Genomic DNA, 24,396 nt, shown 5'->3' on the forward strand with positions numbered 1-24,396 from the left:
CGTAATTTTATGTCTATCCACCAATCAAAAGAGAGCTTTATCACTTCCGGTAGACATGTCATGGTCTTTTTGACTAACACAAATTCTGTAAATGTAGAATTAGGATCCGACGCTACTGATACAGAAAAACACTTATTGTAGGAGGGACAAATTAAAAACAACAATTTAAGCTTGCCACAAATTTAGATGCTCCATATTCCTTTTCCTCGAATATATTTTCTTCTTATCCGATTACCTAAACATCGCAAATTTTCCTACTTATCAAGCATATATGCAAATTATTAAAGCTCAGCGGCAGTTAACTCAAATAGCGTGTTTATGCTGATGTGACCCGAAATGCAGCCTGAATTTATTTGTAATAGCCCTTTTTACGGTTAATGTTTCTCATTTGCATTACAATGTTATCCAACGTGGATGCGAGACAATTTCGGGCTAAAACTACAAAATAGCCCGAAATTGCCGCACATACATGCTAGATTTCATTGTAATTCAAATGGAAGTTAACCGTGAAAAGGGCTATTGTTTGAAAGTGACCGGAAGTTGAACTTGGAACTCATCATGAGTTATTCAAAAAATGTTTTTTTTTTTTTTTTGGACTGCGAAGTCATGAAATGTTCATGACAATTACGTCCACAAAATGACAGAGCTAAAATACCAGAAGAATTAATACCGAGCTTAAGATCCGACGACGGCGGGTGTCTATGACGGCGGGCGGAAGTAAAAAAAGTTGCCAAATAACTTCCGGACAGCCGTCGTGAAAAGTTTCCCGCCGTAGCGGGGTTGTTCACGGCGTCAAAATACCGAGTTTGCCGTCGCGTCTAAAACGTGAGTAAAATAATCCCATTTTAGGTCTTATTAGGCGAAATTCTTTGATACTTTCGATAGTTAAAGATTTTTCAATCTTAGTGGATCGTTTTATTTGAGTATTTCATGAAGAGAAAAAGATTTTAATAATCTCCCTTTTATTTTGTCGATCGATGACCACATGGAAAGCCGCTGTGGCTCTGTCACGAAGCCGCCAATTGCAAACCAGTAAGCTCTCTTTTTTTCTTGATTTACTGTTAGGAATATGTATTAAAGTCAATCATTAAATATTCTGTTTGAATTATGTATGTTGTAGCTAAATTAGACGAGTCGTCCTTCATCGAAATAACGAGTCAACATTCAACATTAATCTCGGCTCAGTTTGTTGACGACACAAAATCGAGCTTGTTTTGATCCAGATCCATCCGACAGTTTTGTATTAACAAGGAAAAAGGCGAGTCCGAGAATAGGAATCATCGCAGAACCAAGTTTTGATCTATGCAACATTTAATGAAGAAGATACAATATTTCAACTATATTCCAAAGTCATAATCATGTCGTGGCACGACGTGATTATGGCTCTGGAACAGTGGTGCGATGATTTCTATTCTCGAACTCGCCTCTTTAAACGAATTGTTATATTTACAAGTTTGTTTTAAATCTGGTTTGGAATTGTCTGTACGCATATTTACACGTTGTCTTGTTACCTGCATTGAAAATATGTAATTTTAAATGGCAGAATCTTTATGGAATGGGTAGAAGAAAAACGAAAAATCTGGATTTTTCGACTTATTTTAATCGTACAAGTGAAGAAATCCACCCTCTGAAATTTCTCCGTCGTCGAAGCTTTCAAGGAGAGGGCCACGAGCCGATCTAAACGAAGCTTCAACTACAATAAAAATTATTGAACCTTCTTCTGACTCGCAGCCGTCCTCCGGTCGGTTTCTTAAGGTTTACTTTTTACGCCTTACGACGACGGCCTCTCCCCAGTTTTCCACGGTCATAGCTGCCGTCGCGGACCCCCGCCGTTGTCGGATCTTAAGCTCCCTAATTTGTTCGTGAGGGTTTATATTTCTAAGTGGATCCAACGTTTCCTACAAAATATCACCATCACATCGATAATTCTAACTCATAGTTAATTCTAGCTCAAGCATGCTATCGTTCTGCTATAAAGTTGCTTTAAAGTTCTGAGCGAATTGAAGCGGAGCATGTTTCGGTGGAATATCAGTTCAGGAAAAAAACACTGTCCATGCTCTCAAGAGATTAGAACTCAATAGTGATAGAAAAAAAACAAGGGTTTTCTTTAGTTAAATGTCACCTTGAACGTCCGCAGTAAAGTTTGGCGAACGTCAACTTTCCGTTTGTCCTAGCTAGGAGACGCAACGACGTCGTTAAAAATCGAACCAAAGAAGCTGGCATTTTCGGGGTTCGTCATTTCAGGAAATATAATAGGATTCCGTTCCTTAAATTTTCAGCGTAACAGTCCAAACAGATCAAACTCTACGTAAGGTTAATAATATTATTATAAAATTATCTGTGAATCCAGGAAACAACGTTTTTTGTTTTCTGCTTTAAAGCTCTCGTTTGAATATAACCGCGAAATCTCGGTCCTTATTGAAATTATGCCATATGGTTTAATACACTTAAGACTAACCAAAAGCAAATCTTAAGCTTTGATTAACTGGAAACGATGGTGATCTTTACACTTCTCCCAGCAAAACGTTCTAAACACTTTGATCGATTGTAGGTAGACAAGTTGTACCTTATTTCCTGCGATAGATTCAAGTCCTCTCTCCATGGTGAATGACGCGCGTTGGAAAACGACAATTGACTTCCATCAAAATTCATGTTTAACAATGTTCTTTCTCCGACAGTTAAAGATTCTTCACTTTTCGAACTGCTGCACGGGATTCGAATTAAAATTCAGCACAGCCTGGTGCTACCTGCTACTGGTCCAGTCGTCTTTTCAGCGAATCTGTTGGAGTAGGAGACGTAGTCCCCGGTATGGAGCTGATGACCGATCTCACAGAACAGTTGTAAACTGCTATAAGACTATGTGATGTGTGCGGTATATAAATACAATGCCATTGTAAGTTTGCGTTCGTAGATATATGTACATAATTAGTAATATGTTGTTCTACCAATCAAAAGAGAGGCAAAGAGCTGCGGGAAATCCCGTAACGTAATCGATAGTTACCAAGCGTCACATAATAAAACCTTTATTAACCAAGCTTGTTCGGTCACGATAGCTAGATATTGATAACAATTAAACTTTTTTTTTTTAACTGAATGTCGATTAGTAGACTACCTAAACATCGAAAATTTTCCTACTTGTCAAACATCTATCCAAATTATTAAAGCTCAGCGGCAGTTAACTCAAATAGCGTGTTTATGCTGATGTGATCGAAATTTATTTGTAATTGTTTGAAAGTGACCGGAAGTTGAACTTGGAACTCATCACTGAGTTATTCAAAAAATGTATTTTTTTTCGGTCTGCGAAGTCATGAAATGTTCATGACAATTACGTCCACAAAACGACAGAGCTAAAATACCAGAAGAATTAATTTGTTCGTGGGGGCTTATATTTCTAAGTGGATCCACCGTTTCCTACAAAATATCACCATCACATCGATAATTCTAACTCATAGTTAATTCTAGCTCAAGCATGCTATCGTTCTGCTGTATAGTTGCTTTGAAGTTCTGGGCGAATTGAAGCGGAGCATGTTTCGGTGGAATATCAGTTCAGGATGTAAACACTGTCCATTCTCTCAAGAGATTAGGATTCAATAGTGATAGAAAAAAATGTTTTTTTTTAGTTGAAGGTAACCTTGAACGTCCGCTGTGAAGTTTGGCGAACGTCAACTTTCCGTTTGTCCTAGCTAGGAGACGCAACGACGTCGTTTAAAATCGAACCAAAGAAGCTGGCATTTTCGGGGTTCGTAATTTTAGGAAATATAATAAGATTCCGTTCCTTAAATTTTCAGCGTAACAGTCCAAACAGATCAAACTCTACGTAAGGTTAATAATATTATTATAAAATTATCTGTGAATCCAGGAAACGACGTTTTTTAAAACTTAAAAGTTTTCTGCTTTAAAGCTCTCGTTTGTAATTGTGATTGAATATAACCTCAAAAAATCTCATAAACTAACTAAAAGCCAATCTTAAGCTTTGATTAAGTGGAAACGATGATGATATTTACACTTCTCCCAGCAAAATGTTTTAAACACTTCAATCGATTGTAGGTAGACAAGTTGTACCTTATTTCCTGCGATAGAGCCAGGTCCTCTCTCCGTGGCGAATGACTTGCGTTGGAAAACGACAATTGGCTTCCATCAAAATTCATGTTTAACAATGTTCTTTCTCCGACAGTTAAAGATTCTTCACTTTTCGAACTGCTGCACGGGATTTGAATTAAAATTCAGCACAGCCTGGTGCTACCTGCTACTGGTCCAGTCGTCTTTTCAGCGAATCTGTTGGAGTAGGAGACGTAGTCCCCGGTATGGAGCTGATGACCGATCTCACAGAACAGTTGTAAACTGCTATAAGACTATGTGATGTGTGCGGTATATAAATACAATGCCATTGTAAGTTTGCGTTCGTAGATACATGTACATAATTAGTAATATGTTGTTCTACCAATCAAAAGAGAGGCAAAGAGCTACGGGGAATCCCGTAACAGAATCGATAGTTACCAAGCGCCATATAATAAAACCTTTATTAACCAAGCTTGTTCGGTCAAGATAGGTAGATATTGATAAGGAATTAAACATTTTTTTTTTTCAAATGAATGTCGATTTGCAGACCACCTAAACATCGAAAATTTTCCTACTTGTCAAACATCTATGCAAATTATTAAAGCTAAGCAGCACTAAACACAAATAGCGTGTTTATGCTGATGTGACCGGAATGCAGCCTGAATTTATTTGTAAGTGTTTGAAAGTGAGCGGAAGTTGAACTTGGAACTCATCTTTAGTTATTTAAAAAAATGCCTTTTTTTTTTTTTTTTGGACTGCAAACTCATGAAATGTTCAATTACTTGCACAAAATGACAGAGCTAAAATACCAAAAAATTAATTTGTTCGTGGGGGTTTATATTTCTAAGCGGATCAAACGTTTCCTACAAAATATCACCATCACATCGATAATTTTAACTCATAGTTATAAAATAGCCAGGGTCAAGCAAGCACTGTGGTTGGTCAAACTGAGTTCTGTATAACTCCACAAAGCACGAAGCATACGTATGGTGCGTGCATTATAATTGTACATATGCACGGAGCACACGTCAGACTTTTTGCCTGTGAAAAATCTGAGAAATTCAGAGACAGAATGCGCTGTCACTCCAGCGATTCGCAAAGAACAGTCTCTTGTACTGATGTTTCCAGACTTTTAATTAACTTGAACGTGTCTCTCAACACCATAAAACTTAACCTTGACTTGTAGTTAACTTCTTGAACTTGCCTACGACGAGACGAAAAACTAAAACAGTTTGACTTTTTACTTGATTGCGCGCGCTGTCGCGTGCCCTGTCGTGATCGGCAAGAGCGCGCGCTACTAAATTACGCGTTATCTCGCGTAAGGAGAAACTTGATGTTGATTCATTAAAATTCGCACTTGTCTGAGGAGTTGCGATTGTTTATATTTTATAAAAGAAATAAAAAAACTTGTTCCTCGTGCATTGTTGAGTTATATAAGCACTTGGGAATTTTTAAGAACACTCGAGAAGTGCAGAGAGGCACTCGCCTACGGCTCATGCCTCTCTGCACTTCTCTCGTGTTCTTAAAAATTCCCGCGTGCTTATATAACTCAACAATGCACTCGGCGCGTTTTTTATTTCTTTATTAATTCTAGCTCAAGCATGCTATCGTTCTGCTATATAGTTGCTTTGAAATTCTGAGCGAATTGAAGCGGAGCATGTTTCGGTGGAATATCAGTTCAGGATATAAACACTGTCCATTATTCTCTCAAGAGATTAGAATTCAATAGTGATAGAGAAAAACCAGGGGTTTTCTTTAGTTAAATGTCACCTTGAACGTCCGCAGTAAAGTTTGGCGAACGTCAACTTTCCGTTTGTCCTAGCTAGGAGACGCAACGACGTCGTTTAAAATCAAACCAAAAAAGTTTGCATTCTTGGGGCTCGTAAGTTTTGGAAATATAATAAGATTCCGTTCCTTAAATTTTCAGCGTAACAGTCCAAACAGATCAAACTCTACGTAAGTTTAATATTATTATTATAAAATTATCTGTGAATCCAGGAAACGACGCTTTTTGTTTTCTGCTTTAAAGCTCTCGTTTGAATATAACCGCGAAATCTCGGTCCGTATTGAAATTTTGAATATTGTTCGTCGTCTATAATGCATTTATGTGGGTGTTTTTTTTTTTTTTTTTGGTTAATGGCAAATAAACGAATTGAATTGAATTGAATTGAATTGAATTGAAAAAAGCTCTCGTTTGTAATTGTTATTGAATATAACCGCGAAATCTCGGTCCTTACTGAAATTATGCCACACGGTTTAATACACATAAGACTAACCAAAAGCAAATCTTAAGCTTTGATTAACTGGAAACGATGATGATATTTACACTTCTCCGAGCAAAACGTTCTAAACACATCGATCGATTGTAGGTAGACAAGTTGTACCTTATTTCCTGCGATAAATTCAAGTCCTCTCTCAATAAACGACAATTGGCTTTCATCAAAATTCATGTTTAACAATGTTCTTTCTCCGACAGTTAAAGATTCTTCACTTTTCGAACTGCTGCACGGGATTTGAATTAAAATTCAGCACAGCCTGGTGCTACCTGCTACTGGTCCAGTCGTCTTTTCAGCGAATCTGTTGGAGTAGGAGACGTAGTCCCCGGTATGGAGCTGATGACCGATCTCACAGAACAGTTGTAAACTGCTATAAGACTATGTGATGTGTGCGGTATATAAATACAATGCCATTGTAAGTTTGCGTTTGTAGATATATGTACATAATTAATATGTTGTTTTACCGATCAAAAGAGAGGTAAAGGACTGCGGGAATCCCCGTAACTTAATTGATCATTACCAATTGCGTCGAACCGTAGCCCTCCGGCTTAGTTTTTGACACCTTTTTGGCGAGTTTTTTATTAGTTTGATGTGTTTGATGTCTTCCGGTTGTTTTAAACTACCAATCAGATGACTTGAGAAAATAGAAAGTGGTATATGAAAGCCGCGCTTCTTTCGTTGGGTTCAGCTTACTTGCACCGGCCGGCTATAAAGAATTTCTTTTCGAGCAGAGCAGTTTCATGTCCTGTTTTGTTTTGTTGTTGTAGTTTTAACTTAATGGTAAAGCCATATAATACATGCTTTATAAACCACCTTGTTTTGTCGAGATGACTGGATATTGATAATAAATTAAACATATTTTTTCGAACTGAATGTCGATTTACAGACTACCTAAGCATCGAAAATTTTCCTACTTCTCAAGCATCTATGCAAGTATTAACGCTCAGCGCCACTCGACACAAATAGCGTTTTTATGCTGATATGACTGAAATCAGGACGAAATCCATCAAAATTCATACTTAAAAATGTTCTGTCTCTCACAGTCGAAGATTCTACACTTTACAAACTGGCTCACAGCACCTTTGTAGTGGTGGTGCCGTTTGGCCATACACTCCACTTTTTCCGCCAATCATATTTTTGTTTACAAGGAGGCACGTGTTTATGCTTGTCTGCGTGGGTAGTCTTTGTTCTTCTACCAATCAAAGGAAAGCCACAGAGAGCGGAAGAGCCGAAGCGGAGAGATTATGTTTCGTTTATGAATTTCCGGCCTGCATGATTTTCGGTCAGCCGGAACAAAGCTGTGTGATACCGGTCAAAAGCCGAGGTTTCTTTCGATTTCAGCTAATAGTCCACCCCACCCCTCCCCCTCTCCCACCAAATTCAAGTTCAAGATGCTTATGGCAGATGTATGTTTTTCACCTCTACTTTAAATTTAAAGCTTTATAGACGAAAATAGCAATTGAGGCGTTACATAGAGAAGACCTTTCGATGGCATTCTCTCTTATTGCGTTGCTGATAAGGCATAATCCTTACTTTCAACGGGGAATCCTTTGCACAGTTTTCAATTCTAGTAATTAAAGCAGAACATTAGTCACTGATCATCTCTGAACCACCGCGGAATGTTGACATGCTCGAATTGTTCAAAGAAAAACAATTTGTGTTCCGTTTTCTTCAATTAGCCACAACCGTGCCGTGACAGCTTTTTCCTTCTTTTCGGAGACTGGCGACCTGTCCCACATGTCGGGAGACAGTCTTAGAAGAAAGGACCCTTATCAAATATCGTTTCTTACCAATACCTTTACACTAAAAGAAGTGAGCTGTAATATGCAAACATCTCAGTCACACACTGTAGCTGAGGTCGACAACTGAAGTGTCGATTACAATTTATATTTAAGTTCTTACTATTTAGTATGTTTGATCAGATGGGCACAGAAGAAGAGACTTGGGAACGGATCCTATATTCCCCTATTTTACGAGCTACTGTGTGAATCTGATGGCGTATATGGCGTATATTGGAAATGCATGGATGGATAGTAAAACGATAGCATGCTTGAGCTTGAATTAATTATAGTTAGAATTCTCGTTGTGTTGTAGGAAACGTTTAATCGACTTAGAAATATAAATTCAACAATAAAATGAATTGTTCGAGCTAATTTAATAACATCTGTAAATTCTTAACGCCCTGTTTGATACGGCATGCACTTTAAAGCACTCTGCTCGTAACACTGCTAGTAAAAGCCATAATTTCCACTTTGATAAATTTTCCTGTCAAAAATTGTAAAAAATGCAACGAATAAAGCTTAACAAGCTTAGATCAATTTGAAAAGAAATACCTCTCACGACTCATTACCGATGTATATAGTGGACCGGATTTCTAAAGTGCAGTTTGTGATCAATACACTGAAGTAGACCACCGCAACTATAATATAAGTCATGTCATAAACCGTAGTTGAAGTAAGGGTAGGGTGAAAACAAAGCTGTGTTATAATCCGAAAGGTTTCAGTTTCGATTTCAGTGAAAGAAAACTCAAACAGCCAAAGAAAGGCTGGATCCTTTTAATAAGCACTGAAACGCTGCACAACATTTTTTGTCATTATTATAGACATATGAAATTAATATTCGCGTAACGAACTTCTAATTTTAGATTAACAAATTAAACTATAACAAAATTGAAATTTTCAAAAGACGGCATGGTCATGGTGATCTTGTCATTGTTTGGTAACACGGCCATTGTTTTGTCATCGGCTTGCAATCAACGTTTAATATTCTCCAAGAGTCCGCTATATTTTAGGTTCCCCAATGACGTGCGGTGAATCGCCTTGACTTTAATTCCAGAGCACGGCTTGACTTCATAATCTTCCAATAAGACTAGTAACGCATTTCGTAACACAAATTTTCCAATTATCCATTTTCAATTTATTTGTTACGTCAAATTTTTATGCATTAATGCCGCTAAAGTTAAATATCGATTACAGTGCAGCCTGGTGTAATTTATGGGTGATTGAAAATAATTAAGGTGTGCATGGAGCTTAAAATCAAAAGTTTACTGAACATCATGACGGTAGACGCGGGTGAAATAACAGATAATCTAAAAAAAGAGAGAAAGGCTGATTTCACGGTCAGGGAAGTATATTTTCCAATATTTCGAAAGGCACGGCCTTTCTTCTTCAGGGTATGTTTGAGACTGACCCATACGTTACAATTTAAACAGTTACAATAGATACCTGAAAAAAGGCTAAAGTTACATAAACAAAAACGTTACAATTTGAAATTTGAAAATACAACTGGTAAATAGGTATAAGCTAACGTTACAACGTGGTAGACGAAAACAAAATACGTAACAATGAGTTAATTACATAACTTAGGAAGATGAAAGACGGGAAAAATGTTCATGTCTCATCTCTCCTATTAAGACCTAAGGGTTCAATAGTTTGACCTCTGTCGATGAGGTATGCCTCTCTAGCTTTGCGTACACTGTCAATCAGCCTTGCTCTCTTTTTTTAGATTATTTGCTTTACAATTTTTTTGCTGATTAGATCCTTCACTACAGGATCCGGTACTTTTATTTTGTCACGGTGGTCCTTGCAAACACAGTTTATCACTGGTTTTTACTGAAATAACAGAGCTTATTCTTAGCTTTTTACATCTGATAGCGAAATCAGACTCTCCGTGTTGAGTGTGAGGCCTTGTACTCTTAGTAATAGAACAAGAATAAGTGGTGCTATTTTGACTGCTTCTACTGAGGTTTCTACGCCTGTGGTATAGCGGATATAAAGTCTGCCTTTACCGCACCAGACAGAGGTTCGAGTCCTTGCAAGCGAACCACGTTTACATATACTTACTTTGTTGCTTTTATTCATATAACAGGTTATTATGGTGATCCTATGCAAGTGAAAATATGACTGATTCACCTAGTACGAATATTCCATCCTCGGAGACCAAGGGGCAGTCAGTCGGAGCCAGGCAAAATGGCGCGAAGAAAGTAAACTTTCTTCGCGCAGATGATATTTTGTAATTGTTTTGTAATTAAAATTTTTTTTTTGTTTGGTTAGATAAATAAAGCGTTCAAAATAATGTGGTGTATGCTTTGATTAAAAGGTTTTTGATTTGTAAAGTGCAACCAAACAATAACAATTTTCAAACAAGATATGATATTACAAAAGGCAAATGTGCATAAAGTCATCAAAAATACGGCTGAGCCACAGGTGTTTTTTTATTTTTACTTAAAGCACAAATACTAGAGTAATACAAACAAATACAAAGTTAATTACACGAACGCTTACGCTACTCATTAACACTTATTACAAAATGACATTACATTACATTCACAGTCGGCTAGATTTAATTTATGTTGTGGTTATATAATAATATAAACCTATATACTAATTTGTACAAATACGTCTACATCAAATTCCTTTCTTTGGTAGAACGTCTGTATAAACAACTGCGTCTATAACTGTTTATACCCGATACTCATCTATTAAGATGTTATTACAATAACATGTTTTCCCATTTTTTATAATGAATAGATTCTTTTTTTATTCTTTTTTGCAATTAATTTAAGTTCAAGTTTCCGAGTTTCAGATGTTTTAGCCTTCAGTAACGATACAGACTGCTTGATATTTTGACAACGACATGAATAAATGATATATTTCCCAAGAATGATTATGTGATTTAACAAACAATTCCCAGGGTTATTACCGGAAATACCAAAGAGGATTGTTACCTCATCAAGCTTATCAATTTTCATATTGTAATTATTTAACCAAGAAATAACCGAAAGCCAAAAGTTTTTAGTGTAGGTAAAGTTGATTAGAAGATGCTCAAGAGTTTCTTCGTGATCTCCACAAAAGGTGCACACCGGAGAAGAAACCAAATTCACTTTATATAGGATTTTATTGGTGTAGAGAATACGATTTAAGATTTTGTATTGAAAGGCTCTCGTTCTGGTGTCAAGAGTGAATCGCCCCGGCAATAGATAAATATTTTTCCAGTCTATAATACATGAAATATTATATACGGAATTAAACTTAGATTGGGCAGTCGGAGAAACCTGGATTCGTTCGATCACGGTGGAATAGATTGATTTTGAAGTCATTCTAGTTATATCTTGAACATCGTCTGAAACAGTTTTTGTCAATTCGGTTGTTGTTATTCTCTTCAACGTTAAGGAGCTGTTTCCAGTTAGGCGGAATGGCGGAAAAAAATGCCTTGTAGGAGTAAGTAATCTGACAAGGAGAGATTTTTCTCTCTAAAAGCGTCCCACCTTTTTAATTTTGAGTCGTTTGAGAGAATCTCCAAGTTTCACAAAACCTGCTTCTTTTATTCTCTTGTTGTATATTGATTTCTTGTTAATCAAGAGGTTCTGGTTATTCCAGATAGTCACATTTAAAACGTCCTGTTTTGTAGCTTTTATATCGTGATTGCCATTAAAGTCAGACCAAACTTCAAGACATTCTTTATAAAAAGAAGGTAGTTTACGGGGTAGGCGCGATGGATTGAAATTGCACTGAAGCAGAAAACTGGTTCCTACATTCTTAAGATAGTGAGACAAGAAAACTTTCCACGGGTTACTATAATCATCTAAATACCTTGCAAGGCACACAATTCTTTGAGTTTTAATTAAGGATTCAGGGTGAGGCATTTTGAGGCCACCGTCTTCGTATTCACTAATTAAGGCTAGTCTTTTGACTTTGTCTTTGCCTCTCCACACAAAATTGAATATCACAGAATTTATGCTTTTAATTATATCCTTATCAAAAGAGATAAAGGAGGCTCGATACATAAACTTAGGTATAGCAAATGTTTTGACTAATTGAATTTTACCAATTAATGTTAAGTTTCTCCATTGCCAGCAACTTAAGGACTTTCTTATTGACTTTTAAAGTAAGGTCGAAATTAAGCTCTCTACTTTTACGCTGATCATAAGTGAAAAATATACCTAGTATTTTAATTGCCTCATTCACCTTATTAACATCGAGAGCTTCGTGATTGCGATAGGAACTTCCTAACCAGTAGGCCTCTTTTTTGTCCTTATTTAGTTTAAGCCCTGAACATTCACCATATGTGTTCAATAAGGAACTAAGGGAGTCATAAGATTCCTTATCGCGTAAAAAGATTGTTAAGTCATCGGCGAAAGCGATACATTTGATTTCTTTGTTTTTTACTTCTATACCATTTATATCTCGAGTCTGTTTGATAGCGGTAAGGAGGGTTTCCAAGGCTAAAATAAATAAATAGGGCAAAGGAGGGTGTCCCTGTCTAACCCCTCTTCCGATTGAAAAAAGAGGAGTTGCTACACCATTATTCATAATGCAGCTGGACATATTAGTATAGAAAAGACGTATCCATCTAATAAAGGATTCTCCAAAATTGAACTTTTCCAGGGTCTTGAAAAGAAAGTTTCAACTTAAGGAGTCAAACGCTTTCTCGAAGTCAATGGTCACCATGAGACCGGGGAGATTGTATAACTTTGTATAGTCCATAATATCACCTATAGGTCGTACTGCATCAAATATGTTCCTTCCTTTCACATATGCGCACTGTTCAGCACTAATTAAATCGGAAAGAACTTTCTTGAGTCTTAGGCCCGGTTCATACGTCGAACTTTACATGAGCCGAACCTAATACCTATTAAGGTCGACCCAAATAATTAAGTTCGGCAGTTGATTCAGACGTCGAACCTAACTGAAGTCGAACTTAATTAAAGCTAAAGTGAGAAAGCAGATTTTCGTGGTCAGCGGCTGTTGTTTTTACTCAACAAGATTCAAAATGGCAGGAAAGATGAATTCTGACATGGAAGGGCTTGTTTGGTAAAATAATAAAGACAGGCCAAAGACGGCTCCTACTGGTCGAGATAGGAAGAATATGACCTTCAAAGCTAATTTGCTCTTACGAGTACGTCTTTCAAAGACCTCCCTGGTCGCTATTTCTTGGGCATGGTATAATGGCTTTTATTAAATTCTCAGCCTCGAATATTGCATTTCTAGTGAGGTCTCCCATGGGGACACCCTGTCCCCATGTGTTGTACCAAAAAAATCTGTTTTTAGAAAAGAATTACGGTATACGCGCGTGCGTGCACGCGTGTTAACGGCCAGGGTCGCGCGTGGAGAAAATGAAATTTTTTCTACCCGTTCAAAATGGCGTCCAAATTTTAAAATTTCTGCCAGGGAATATCTCCTCAGTGCCCACATTTAAGGAATTAGACTCTCACAAAGAAAAGGTAACAATTGAAAGAAGACGGGAAACGTTGGAATAAGCGGCCTATTGATCACATGACTCTCACAGTATAGTCAAAAAGGCGCCAAAACGGTGGCGCTGCGTGCGTTGCTACTGTTGAAGGAATAAAAAAAGCTTACACTCTAAGGACATGTACTCAGACAAGTAAGGACTTTTTTATCTTTAGTGAATTTTTTCTCAGCTGCTTTCCGTGTCACATATAGGGTAGTAGCCCAACGCAAATTTGCGTGTATTCACGCGAGTTTATGATGTGAAGGGGGGGAGGGAGGGGGGGGGATTTTTTCTAAAAATAGATTTTTTTGGTACAACTCATGGGGACGCGTGGACCCCACGCTTACGGTCTCCATCCCTGATTATGGCTCCTGTATTTACTCATCCGAATTGTTTTAGGTTAAGCACAAAAGGGCGATATTCCATGACAAACCTCAAAATGTTTTTTGCGGGTTTTTAGTTTGTTTTGTAGTGCCGACATTCTTTCGCGGAGGTTGACTTCTGAAAGAGTTTTATTATAAGGTTATCGAGGTAACCTCTGTTGCGTAATCTCTGTTTGAATAGAGTGATGTTTTCTTCAAATGTTGTTTTTGAAGATTTTCCGAGAAGTCTTGACGCTTCGCCTTTGATTTAGCCTGTATTGGAAAGTTTCTGTCGGTTTGAAGTGCGTGTGCACTTCAAGAATAGATTCTTTTTTTTTTTTTTTAATCTTTCGCATCTCAGACAAATATATTCAGTTGTTTCGAAACAAGAAGAACAAGCACATTCCTTTTTTCCCGCCATCTTGTTCAGAATGAAGTCCTTTGCGCACATGCCAAGTCGATGGAATGCACAGACCTCTGGGATAGATATAATTTATATAATTTATACGTAACGTATATATTTGGTTCGGCACATGAAAAGTTCGACGTATGAACCGGGCCTTAATGTTATAGCTTTGTACGCAATCTTAACATCCACGTTTAACAGAGAAATGGGTCTCCAATTCGCAACATATCTTTTATCCTTGTTTTTCTTCTCAATAAGTTTTATAATTCCTTGTTTTCGGGAGTTTGCCAATTCTCCTTTTCCATAGGAACTGTTTAAGGAGTCAACTAACAAGTGTCCTAAGATGGGCCAAAATACATGATAAAATTCTGATGTCATGCCATCGTTACCTGGGGATTTTCCGTTTTTAATTTAAACGTTTGTAGAGCTTTAAAACACTCTGCCTTTGTAAGAGGCCCTTCACAAATTTGTTTGACATCTTCGTTTAAAGTTGGCAAACGACATTGGTCAAGAAACGCATCGCTAACATTGTTATGATTGGGTGGATCACGGTTAGCGTACAATTCAGTATAGAAGTCATACAATTCTGATAAAATTGATTTAGGATTAGCTATTAATTTACCGCCTTTATCAAAAAGTTTACGGGCGCAGGAGTTGCTCATCTTTCTACTTTCTAAATTTAAGAAATATTTGTTATTTTTCTCACCATGTTCATACCAATTGGTTATAGAACGAATAACATTACCTTGAATAATATAATTATACAGTGAGTTGTACTCAGATTTGATCGTTTCCAGCTGTACAGCGTTATTTTCTGTCGGATTAGAGTAAAAAATCTCTTGACATTCTCTCAATTTTTTCTCGATTTCGCAAAGACAACTTCTTCTTTCTTTTGCCTTTGTTTTGCTATATTTCATTGTTACTTGTCTTATTTTGTATTTAATTAAATCCCACAGAAGACCTTTGTCTGACACATCATTAAATTCTACTAGCCACGAGCCAGGGAACGTTGTCTTTTATAAGATTGATATATTCTGGATCTTCTAACAGGCTAGAATTAAATTTCCAATATGACGGCCTAGTTGGTTGCTTTTCAACACTGTTAACCTGGAGCACAATAGCAGCGTGGTCTGTTTTGATGGCAGAAATTATACCTGTGTTGTCCACGTCATCTTGAAAGTCATCGCTTATTAGCCAGTAGTCTAACCGACGTCGGACTAAAGGCTTATTTTGTTGCCACGTGTAACGCTTTTTATCCGGGTTCCTTAGTCTCCATATATCCACTAGGTTAAAGTCTAACATTAACTCGCAGATTTTGGTTACCACGTCTTTTTCTTTCTGTTTTACTTCCATAGCTATCAAGTTGAAGACTTAATGGCACATTAAAATCACCTCCCATAATAAACCTGTAGACCTGGTCATAGTCACTCTCAAGTAAAGTAGTCCTAAGGTCTTCATAGAAGTCAGCAGCGTCATGGGTATTGTTAGGAGCATAAATATTGATCAACAAAACAGGAGAATCTTGAACTAACGCTTCAACGATGACAAATCTGCCCTGGCTATCTTTCTTGACCGACTTCAACTCAAATTGAAGGGTCTCACGTATTATTAACACCAGAACGCCTTTGCTATGATTGGATCCGTGCGAATAATACATATCTCCCGGTCACTGAAATTTCCAACTATCAAAAACATCTGGCGTACTATATGTCTCTTGCAAAAAATTAATATCCACTTTCTGGTTCCTAGCCCATGTAAAGATCGATTTGCGTTTGTTGGGATCACGAATTCCTCTAACATTCAAGGATAGAACATTAAAGCAAACGTTATTCATAAGAGTAGGTTGATCGATATTACATTCTTAAAATATGAAAATGAGCCGGGTATAAAAATCGAGTGCGGTTTGAATGAAATAAATTGGTATCTAACAGACTGCGATAAAACTACAGGGACATAAAATAAAAATGAAAACAAAGACTGAGGGCGAAAATAAGTTAACAAATCCCACATACTTTTTGCTCCAGAAGAACTGTTTACGAGCACGAACAAACGCCTGGTACATCATTCCACCCGAAACCCTTTCACCGGAATGTGAAAAAAAAAAAAATTCAAACTGGTAGTGCCTATGAGGTGTGAAAAAGAATATGCATAACGGATAAAGTAGAAAGTGACAAAAATGGCAGGAATTTTCTACTGCTTTTATATTATCATTTTCTAGAGAAAAAGAATAATCATGAAAGCAACGTTAACCCAAATAAACTTATTACATTTTACATTTTGACGTATTTACCGTTAATGTAAAGTTTGTCGGGCTCCGATCTACTAGAATAAGCACGTTTACCGTCCTTCCTGGCATTCTTTAACTTCTCCATTTGGAGCTTTCGCATCCCGTGGATTTCTTTCGGGAGGTCTTCATACATCTTGTATCCTGTTTCCTTGAGTTTACGTCCGCATTTGAGCACCCGTTCTCGGTCTGAAAATCTTAAGAAACGCGCCATAATGATCCTTTCTCTTCCATTTTCCTTTCTTGGCTTGCCCTTTTGGTGTACTCGTTGAAATTCGATGTTTTTTGCATCTTCTATTCCCAGGTGGATATGAGATGATAGACAGTCAACGAATTGCGTAGCACCGAGTCGGCTATAATCATCTCATATCCAACAACCGTGAGTAGAATAATTGTTTAATGTGAAAGAAATCAAGAAATATTGCTAGCTCTTGCTGATATCGCTTTGCAAGAATGAACAACCACTAGAAGCCAATTTAATGGTCACTATTCCTCGAGCATGGTATAATAGTTATATGTACTGATATATATCATGGCCGTTAAGACAATCAAATCCCTGGAATTGCATTGTATATTGCAAAGACCCAGTTTTAACAAAACTGGTTACTTGATAATCCTTGCTCTGCAACGGAAAAAATGTATTCCTTTTTATTACCAAGTGATGACTAAAAACGGAGTACCGTTCAAATCAACTTTCGGGGATCCTTAACCGTAAATACGTATTTAAACAGAAATTGAACGTTAGTAAGACCGAGAAAGGTTCAAGGCGTCTTACAAAGGCATGTTTTGTCCTTGAGTTATATATTACAATGATGGTTCAAAAAAGTATAGTAGCAAAAATATCAGTTTTATTAAGAAAAAAACAATGGCAATAGTGAAGAAAATATATCTTCTTTCTAAAACACAAAGTTAGCATATCTACGTAACACATAAATGCCCCACAAAAGTTCGTTTTCGCCTGGTATAGCGGCATTATAAAAGCGTTTAAACTATGCATATTTGTGGCTAAACATATTCTTACTACACAGTAAAATTGAAAAGACCTAAATGGTTACTAAGATGGCATGCAATAAAATTTCGTATATTAGTATGGAATAATTAATCTTCTCTTACAGATTATCGTCCCTACTGTAGTGGAAGTAGTTAAGATGGGGCGTTGGCCGTAGTTGAGCCCCTGGCCTCCAAATTCAATCTTTCTTCTCCGCCTTCAAAGTCAAAGTTATAGTTTTAAAGGCTAATCATCAAGGACGTGAAAAGGGTTAGGAACTTTCTAGAACCTGTCTACTGTCTACTGTTTTTAATGCAACAACAAAGAAAAACTAGATGAATCATTTTTTTTTTTTTTTTTTAAACTCCGAACTGCTTGGAAAGTTAATCTTTAGGCTACTAAATGTCTTATCCTATCACACGATACCAAAAACATGCACGTATAACCCGATGCTGTTCGTACCTTAAGGGTACATTACACGTTCGTGAACTTAGCATTGTTTAAATAGTTATCGTGGAGAAATTGGTTTGTATTGGATACTTCTGTAGTATTAAAGTAGTTACCAGCAGCTAACAACGCGATTTACAAATGTCATCTCGAACTTGTCATTTGCAATTGCGAATATAAGCACCCATAGTCACATTAATTATGCTAAAAACTCGATTTTCAAGAACAATTTATCATGCTTTACATACTGAGGGCGAAAGAAGACCTCGATAGGTGCAAACTTCACAAAGCCACATCCAGTACGGCGAATGGCGTCATCAGGCTTCTGGAATGCCAAAAGGTTCGGCTTGGCTTGCACGAGTTGACTGATGTGGTTCCTGTCACTGCTCTGATCTAGGACTGAAAGCGTGATTATTCCAGGAAAAGGCCAATCCAAAAGATCGTCATATTCACCTTTCATCAGGTGAACAAAGACCGCCACATAAGAGCCCCGCCCGTTGTCTACACCGTTGGGGTACAATCTAATGCCCATTTTCCATTCGTAGGTATCTGTAAGAACGGCCTGACTTAAAATTGGTGTTGCAAACTGTCGATGCTGATGGATTTCACTTATTTCAAAAATGAAGTAGGTACTGTTTACATTTCCTTTGCACCTGGTTGCCTTCTGTGGATTGGACCTGAGAATGATAATAGTGAGGTGTTAACCAAATCTCTCAGTGTACAAAAATTAAGAGCAGCTTTGCGTCTGGACGGCTTATCAAATATCTGATTTCTTGGGCTATTGCTGACAGGGAAGCCATAAAACACAATGAGACAAGGTCATGAGTCTCTTTGCTGGTTTCGTAGTGAGAAAGAGATTTCGATTGAGGCTTGAAAATAAATTTACAAGATGTCTACATAGCCTATTTGTCTCCCTATTTCGCCATTGGAACTGAAAAAGCGTTACTGTCATGATCTCCTTTTGGCACAGCTCTCCAATTTTCTTGGATATTGAATACCTAGAAATTAACTAACTAACTAACTAACTAACTAACTAACTAACTAACTAACTAACTAACTAACTAACTAACTAACTAACTGACTGACTGACTGACTGACTGACTGACTGACTGACTGACTGACTGACTGACTGACTGACTAACTAACTAACTAATTAACTAACTAACTAACTAACTAACTAACTAACTAACTAACGAAAGAGACCTCAGAGCTCTTTGCTCAATTGCACTTCCATCGACTTGTTATGAATCATAGCTTTACCGATTACAAAAGTTTTTAGAAATCCGTACCTGTTTTCAAATATGAAAAGACAAAAAAAAAAAAAATAATAAAAAAAAAAAAACTTCGGAGACAACAAGTCGAGACATACAATTGATATCATGGTGGCTGTTAACGATACATACCTGCTCAAGAGTTGACTCCACTGTCTAAACTCTTCCACACTGCACTGATGCACTGTAGCTTGCTCGAGCTCACTGTTGGAACTCGTAGCATTCATGGATTGGTTATTTCTGATCTGGTGGTAACATGAAAGTAGCCCGTGGCTGTTTGACCGCCCTGTCTCCTGAACAGAGACATTTAATCTACCAGCCTGGTTTCCAGATATGGCTGGCCTCTGTGATGAATGGTCAACACTCGTCTCCTGAATTCTACTGTTTGTTCCATCTCTATTTTCCTGTCCATTTTGACCGTCAAGAGGAGGGATGAATCCGTCGGGCTGTTCAGCACTTTCCTCAGAAGGATGACCCAATCTGATGGTCTCTGTATCAATTCCGCAACGAGGATGGTTCTGCCCGTTGTTTCGCCTGTCACCTGCCTGAGTTAGTTGCCTTGGCCCATTGAACAGTTGATCACCTCCCAACGTAGGGTCGCTAACCCCATTAGCTTGCCCGCTGGTTTTATCAGCATCTTCCTCAGTAGTCTGGCCTGGGTCACTCAATCCATTGGCGTGTGCAGCACCTTCCTCAGCTGGACGGCTCAACTTGTTGGACTGTCCAGCGCCTACATCGGCAATGGGGGTCAACGCGTTGGTCTGTGCAGTACCTTGCTCGCGGAAGGTCAATCGGTTGGCTAGTTCATTAGTAACACGGGCAACTCCGTTAGTCTGTCCAACAGTAGGTCCCTCAGTAGGAAAGCCAAATCGATTGGTATATCTTGTACTTTCCTCATTGGGGTGACTCAAACCATTAACCTGCTTGGCTGTTCCGTCAGTATCGTAGCTCAATCCATTGACCTGCCCGATCCTTTCCGCCGTAGAGTTGCTCAATCCATTGACCTGTGCGGCCCCTTCCATCGTAGCGTAGCTCAATCGATTCACCTGCCCGGTCCCTTCCACCGTAGGGTAGCTCAATCTAAAGGCCCCACTGATACCACTCTCAGTAAGATGGCTTGGTCTGATGGCTTGTCTTCCGTTTCCCTGCTTGTAAAATAACACGTGCGTTACAGATTCTATGTTATGAGCGGTCACGATATTGGGAATCTATTAACCATGTTATGAGAGGTCACGATATTGACTCAGGCCAATTACATGCAGCATATGGTTTAATTATCAATTGGCTTCTGAAGTCACACACGTTTTATAACGAATTGAAGATACGTACCAAACGAGTAGTAATAGAATAGTAGTGTCAGGTCAATAGGGAATGTACCCTTGCTTAATATTTGTGCTTACCTCGAGCTCGCCATCAACTGGACAACTTGAGTCGTTGTGCCTTCAAAAGAAAAAAATACCGTAAGCTTATAATAATTAGGTCATATGCAACCTCATTCAGGCAACTTCCTTTACAATAAGGTGTTATGCTCCTGCCATTTAAGGAGACAGTTTTCATTTTCTTTGCCTTACAAAGCCACACATATAGGAACGCGTTTAACCCGGCGTTTTGTTGGTATGCCAACAGTGTCATAATCCTTCACATTACGTGCCCAAATGAACACTATTATGCTGAATAACTTGGAATTTTCACTCCTAAACTTGAAGAAAAAAAATGCCTACTTCGTTTCGCCCGTGCTTGAAGCAAATAAAGAATCTCAAGTACTTGTCTCGACTGTGTTACTGTAACGTTTTATGGACGATAGATAGAGAGAGACGCGAGTGCTAGTCAACTCCTAGTTTAATGCAGGCTCCTGTGTTCTGAGAGTTACAATGAATCAATAAAGTACTTTATATAAACGCGCGACATGCGTGGGGTAATCAGAGGTGTCGATTACACTACTATAATTAACATATTAAGATCACGCAAGTTAGTGTCACAATACAATGTCACAATCCGGTATCGTTACAGTTACGTTACTGGAGAAGAAGTGCCGTGACGCTCAAAACAACGTCATTACAATTCAAGGTCATATAAACATTTTAGATGCGACATGATGTGTATTATAATCAGAGATGTAACCTTTGGAGTGGAACGTTTAGATTGAAATCCCTGATTGACGCAAAATCAAGAGGCATTGTCTAGAATACCAAATATAGAACATAACGTGACGCTGAAGTATAAAGCAATATTTATGTTGCGTGTATGTTCCTATGCAGCAGATAGAAATATCATTTGGCAAGGGATATGTTCCGTTTCTTCTGAATAATCTCGATCGAAATTGTTGAAACTACAAGAGAACCTTTCGTTCGGATGTTTGTGAGCCAGGGTTAAACTAAGTGACAGAAAATTTGTTGCACAAGCACAGCTTGCAAGCTTCGTATTATGGGATGGCAGAGTTGCTCTTTGCTTATGGTATTGCCTTCGTCTCTTTCCCGGACCAGGATGTTCCGTAGCATTTATTTAAGAACTCGATGCTTCTGTACATAAGGATTACGAAGAGGAAGAGCTTTGAAGCAATCATCTGCAGCAAGTACGTACATTGTATATAGGCATATTTGCATTATGAGTTCGACGCAACAGAAAATGTCCTTTAGGTCAGTTTTCTTCGTTCCATCCCTTGGTGATGCTAACATCACCGACACTTAAATAGTTCAGACATCGCAATATTCTTGAGCCTTAATCAGGCAGAACCAAAGTCGTGAGCTATTTCACCTTTATTTAAACTGAAGTGTTTACTTTGTGACGTGAGTGTAATGAGGTCACTTGAGTGCGTTTGAAATATGTTAATTAATACATTATTTTTAACGTCAGATCCTTCAACTATAAACTTTCACAAATCATTTCCCGATACTCAGAAACTCGTCGTTTTCTCATCCAAACTGGATAAGCACGTGCAAATAATACAATAAACTAGGATAACATTTCATAAGGGACAGTGTTTGTATTTCGGCCAATTTTCCTTCCTGTAGTAAACGTTTAATTTGAAATGACTTTTGGAAGTGAAAATGTTCTACCGTTTACCTTATATTTACTCGTGTCTCCATGATTGAAAGATCTTTACATTCGAGGCAAAATCACTGAGGAACAGTTAACACGAACTGGTTTGAAACGGATGAATGGTTTTCAGATTAAAAAGTGTTGTTTTTATTTAATGTCTCATATTTTTCTCACAAGTTATGAGATGCTGGAATGTCGGATAAAAATGCCACGAGATCTTGTCCAAAAAAAAGGTAAAAAAGAAAAATTGACACTGAAAATTATTCACAAGACCAGGATTCGATGAGAACGGATTTACGAATTTTCTTTTGAACCGAATTCACCCCCTAAATAGACAGTCAAATTTCTACTACTAGTGGAAAAATAAATAATATATAAAATAACATTTAAAAAAATGAAAATAATTATACTCAAATTGAAGCACTCCTTCTCTCGTATCATCGCACATACTAAACCTTTTCAGATTTCAAATATTAATTAAAAATCGATTTTATTATCATTTCAAGCGTGGCCTTGAATAGTGAAGTATTGAAAAGGGGTTTGTTAATATTGGCCGGTAAAACTCGCTTCCTCTTTGCATCTTAGCCGTGTTGATTTTAAGCGAAGTCTGTCTTTGTATACAAATCATTTCTAGAGTTTTCTATTCAGATAACGGAGCCAACACTTGTGCACTGATAATATGTTGACTTATCAATCAGGCTACATGAGGTCTGCAAATACAGAATTAGAAGTACGCTATAATAAGGATGAAACACTCAATAAAATGGAGGAGGGACAAATTAAAAACTATTATATTATCTGCCACATTTTTAAATGCTTCATTTTCTATGATATGTCGGTCCTCGAACATATTTTTTTAAGTGAATGTCGATGTGCAGCATTAGCTAAATATGGATAATTTTTCTTATTGCCGAAAGTCGTAAAAATAGCGTTTTCTCTCATCTAACTTAAATGCAGCTCAGACTGAAGGAGACCATTTAACCAGTTAATTTTAACACTGATCGGGCAACGTAGAGTGTTTTAGTTTTTGTGAGACTTGAGGTTGACTTGGAACTGCTCATTTAGTTATTGACAAAGCATAATCTCTTCCCATTTCATATCGTTGCATTTTGTTTTTGTTTATCCATGTCCTAATTACCATTTTTTGAAGGCAGCACGTAAAACACGAGGAAATACAATATTCCGTTCCCTAGGATTTTTGGCAATTTAAATTTTCAGCTTTACAATCCGAACAGGTCAAACTGTGCCTTAGTTTAGCAATTGTACTGATGATCTGTAAATATAGGAAACAACGTTTTAAGTTTTAAGTGCAACGCGTTAAGTTAAGTCTAACCGCGAAATCTCGGTCCGTATTAAAAATTATGTCACGCAGTTTAAACTAACTAACTAAAACGAAATCTAGCCTTGATAAACTGGAAACGATAACAATATTCACATTTCTCCCTGCCTAACGTTTCAAAAAAATTCGATCGTCATGATTTTACAAACATGATGGAAATTTGTACCTTGTTTCCCGCGGTGGATCTAATTCTTCTCTCCATTCTGAATGACTTTTGATGGTAGACGATAATTGAATACTATCAAAATTCATGTTTAACAATGTTTGTCTCTAAAAGTTAAAGGTTCTTTACTTTACGAGCAGCTGGATAGTGATCTAGTACTAAAGCTCTGCTGTTCGGTACGGTGATCCTCGTTTAGTTTCAAGTTTTTTAACCTGGCTGGTTTCCACCTACGTAGACAGTTTTTGTTCTTCCACCAATCAAAAGAGACCTCTTTAGCTATTATTATTTTTAAGCGTGATGCCTGTGCAGCCCACGTTGTAAAATGGGGGCCGTTCTTCTTTGTATCCACAAATGCGCATCTTTCAATTATTAACTCATTTTAGATGTATCAAATTCAGTATTCTCCTAGAGGGGATCTTTTGGTCTCCTATTGTCCTTATTGTCTTTAACGAAAACGGTCCAATCAGAATGCAATATCTTAGTGTATGTCAGGAGGGATCGGAGGGGAGTTAATTACTATTGTCAGTGATTA

At 37.6% G+C, this 24,396-nt stretch overlaps 1 protein-coding gene across 2 annotated transcripts in view; it reads right to left on the minus strand.

Moving 5' to 3' along the window:
• Nucleotides 1–24,396, minus strand: part of LOC146464260 (uncharacterized) — an 81,861-nt gene that overhangs the window by 39,079 nt on the left and 18,386 nt on the right. The window contains exons 1-2 of one of the 2 annotated variants that reach the window (XM_085130030.1): nucleotides 23,868–23,960; nucleotides 20,724–20,763 (exon numbers count right to left, since the gene is read on the minus strand). In XM_085130030.1, coding sequence (XP_084986156.1) covers nucleotides 20,724–20,763; nucleotides 23,868–23,953 — 126 coding nt within the window. In that variant the 5' untranslated portion in view covers nucleotides 23,954–23,960. Of the gene's footprint in view, nucleotides 1–20,723; nucleotides 20,764–23,867; nucleotides 23,961–24,396 lie in introns of those variants that run through there. The other variant, XM_085130031.1, reaches the window with a different exon arrangement.

Source organism: Pavona decussata, unplaced genomic scaffold, assembly GCF_977016875.1.
Source record: "Pavona decussata unplaced genomic scaffold, jaPavDecu1.1 SCAFFOLD_166, whole genome shotgun sequence".
Classification (NCBI taxonomy): Eukaryota; Metazoa; Cnidaria; class Anthozoa; order Scleractinia; family Agariciidae; genus Pavona; species Pavona decussata.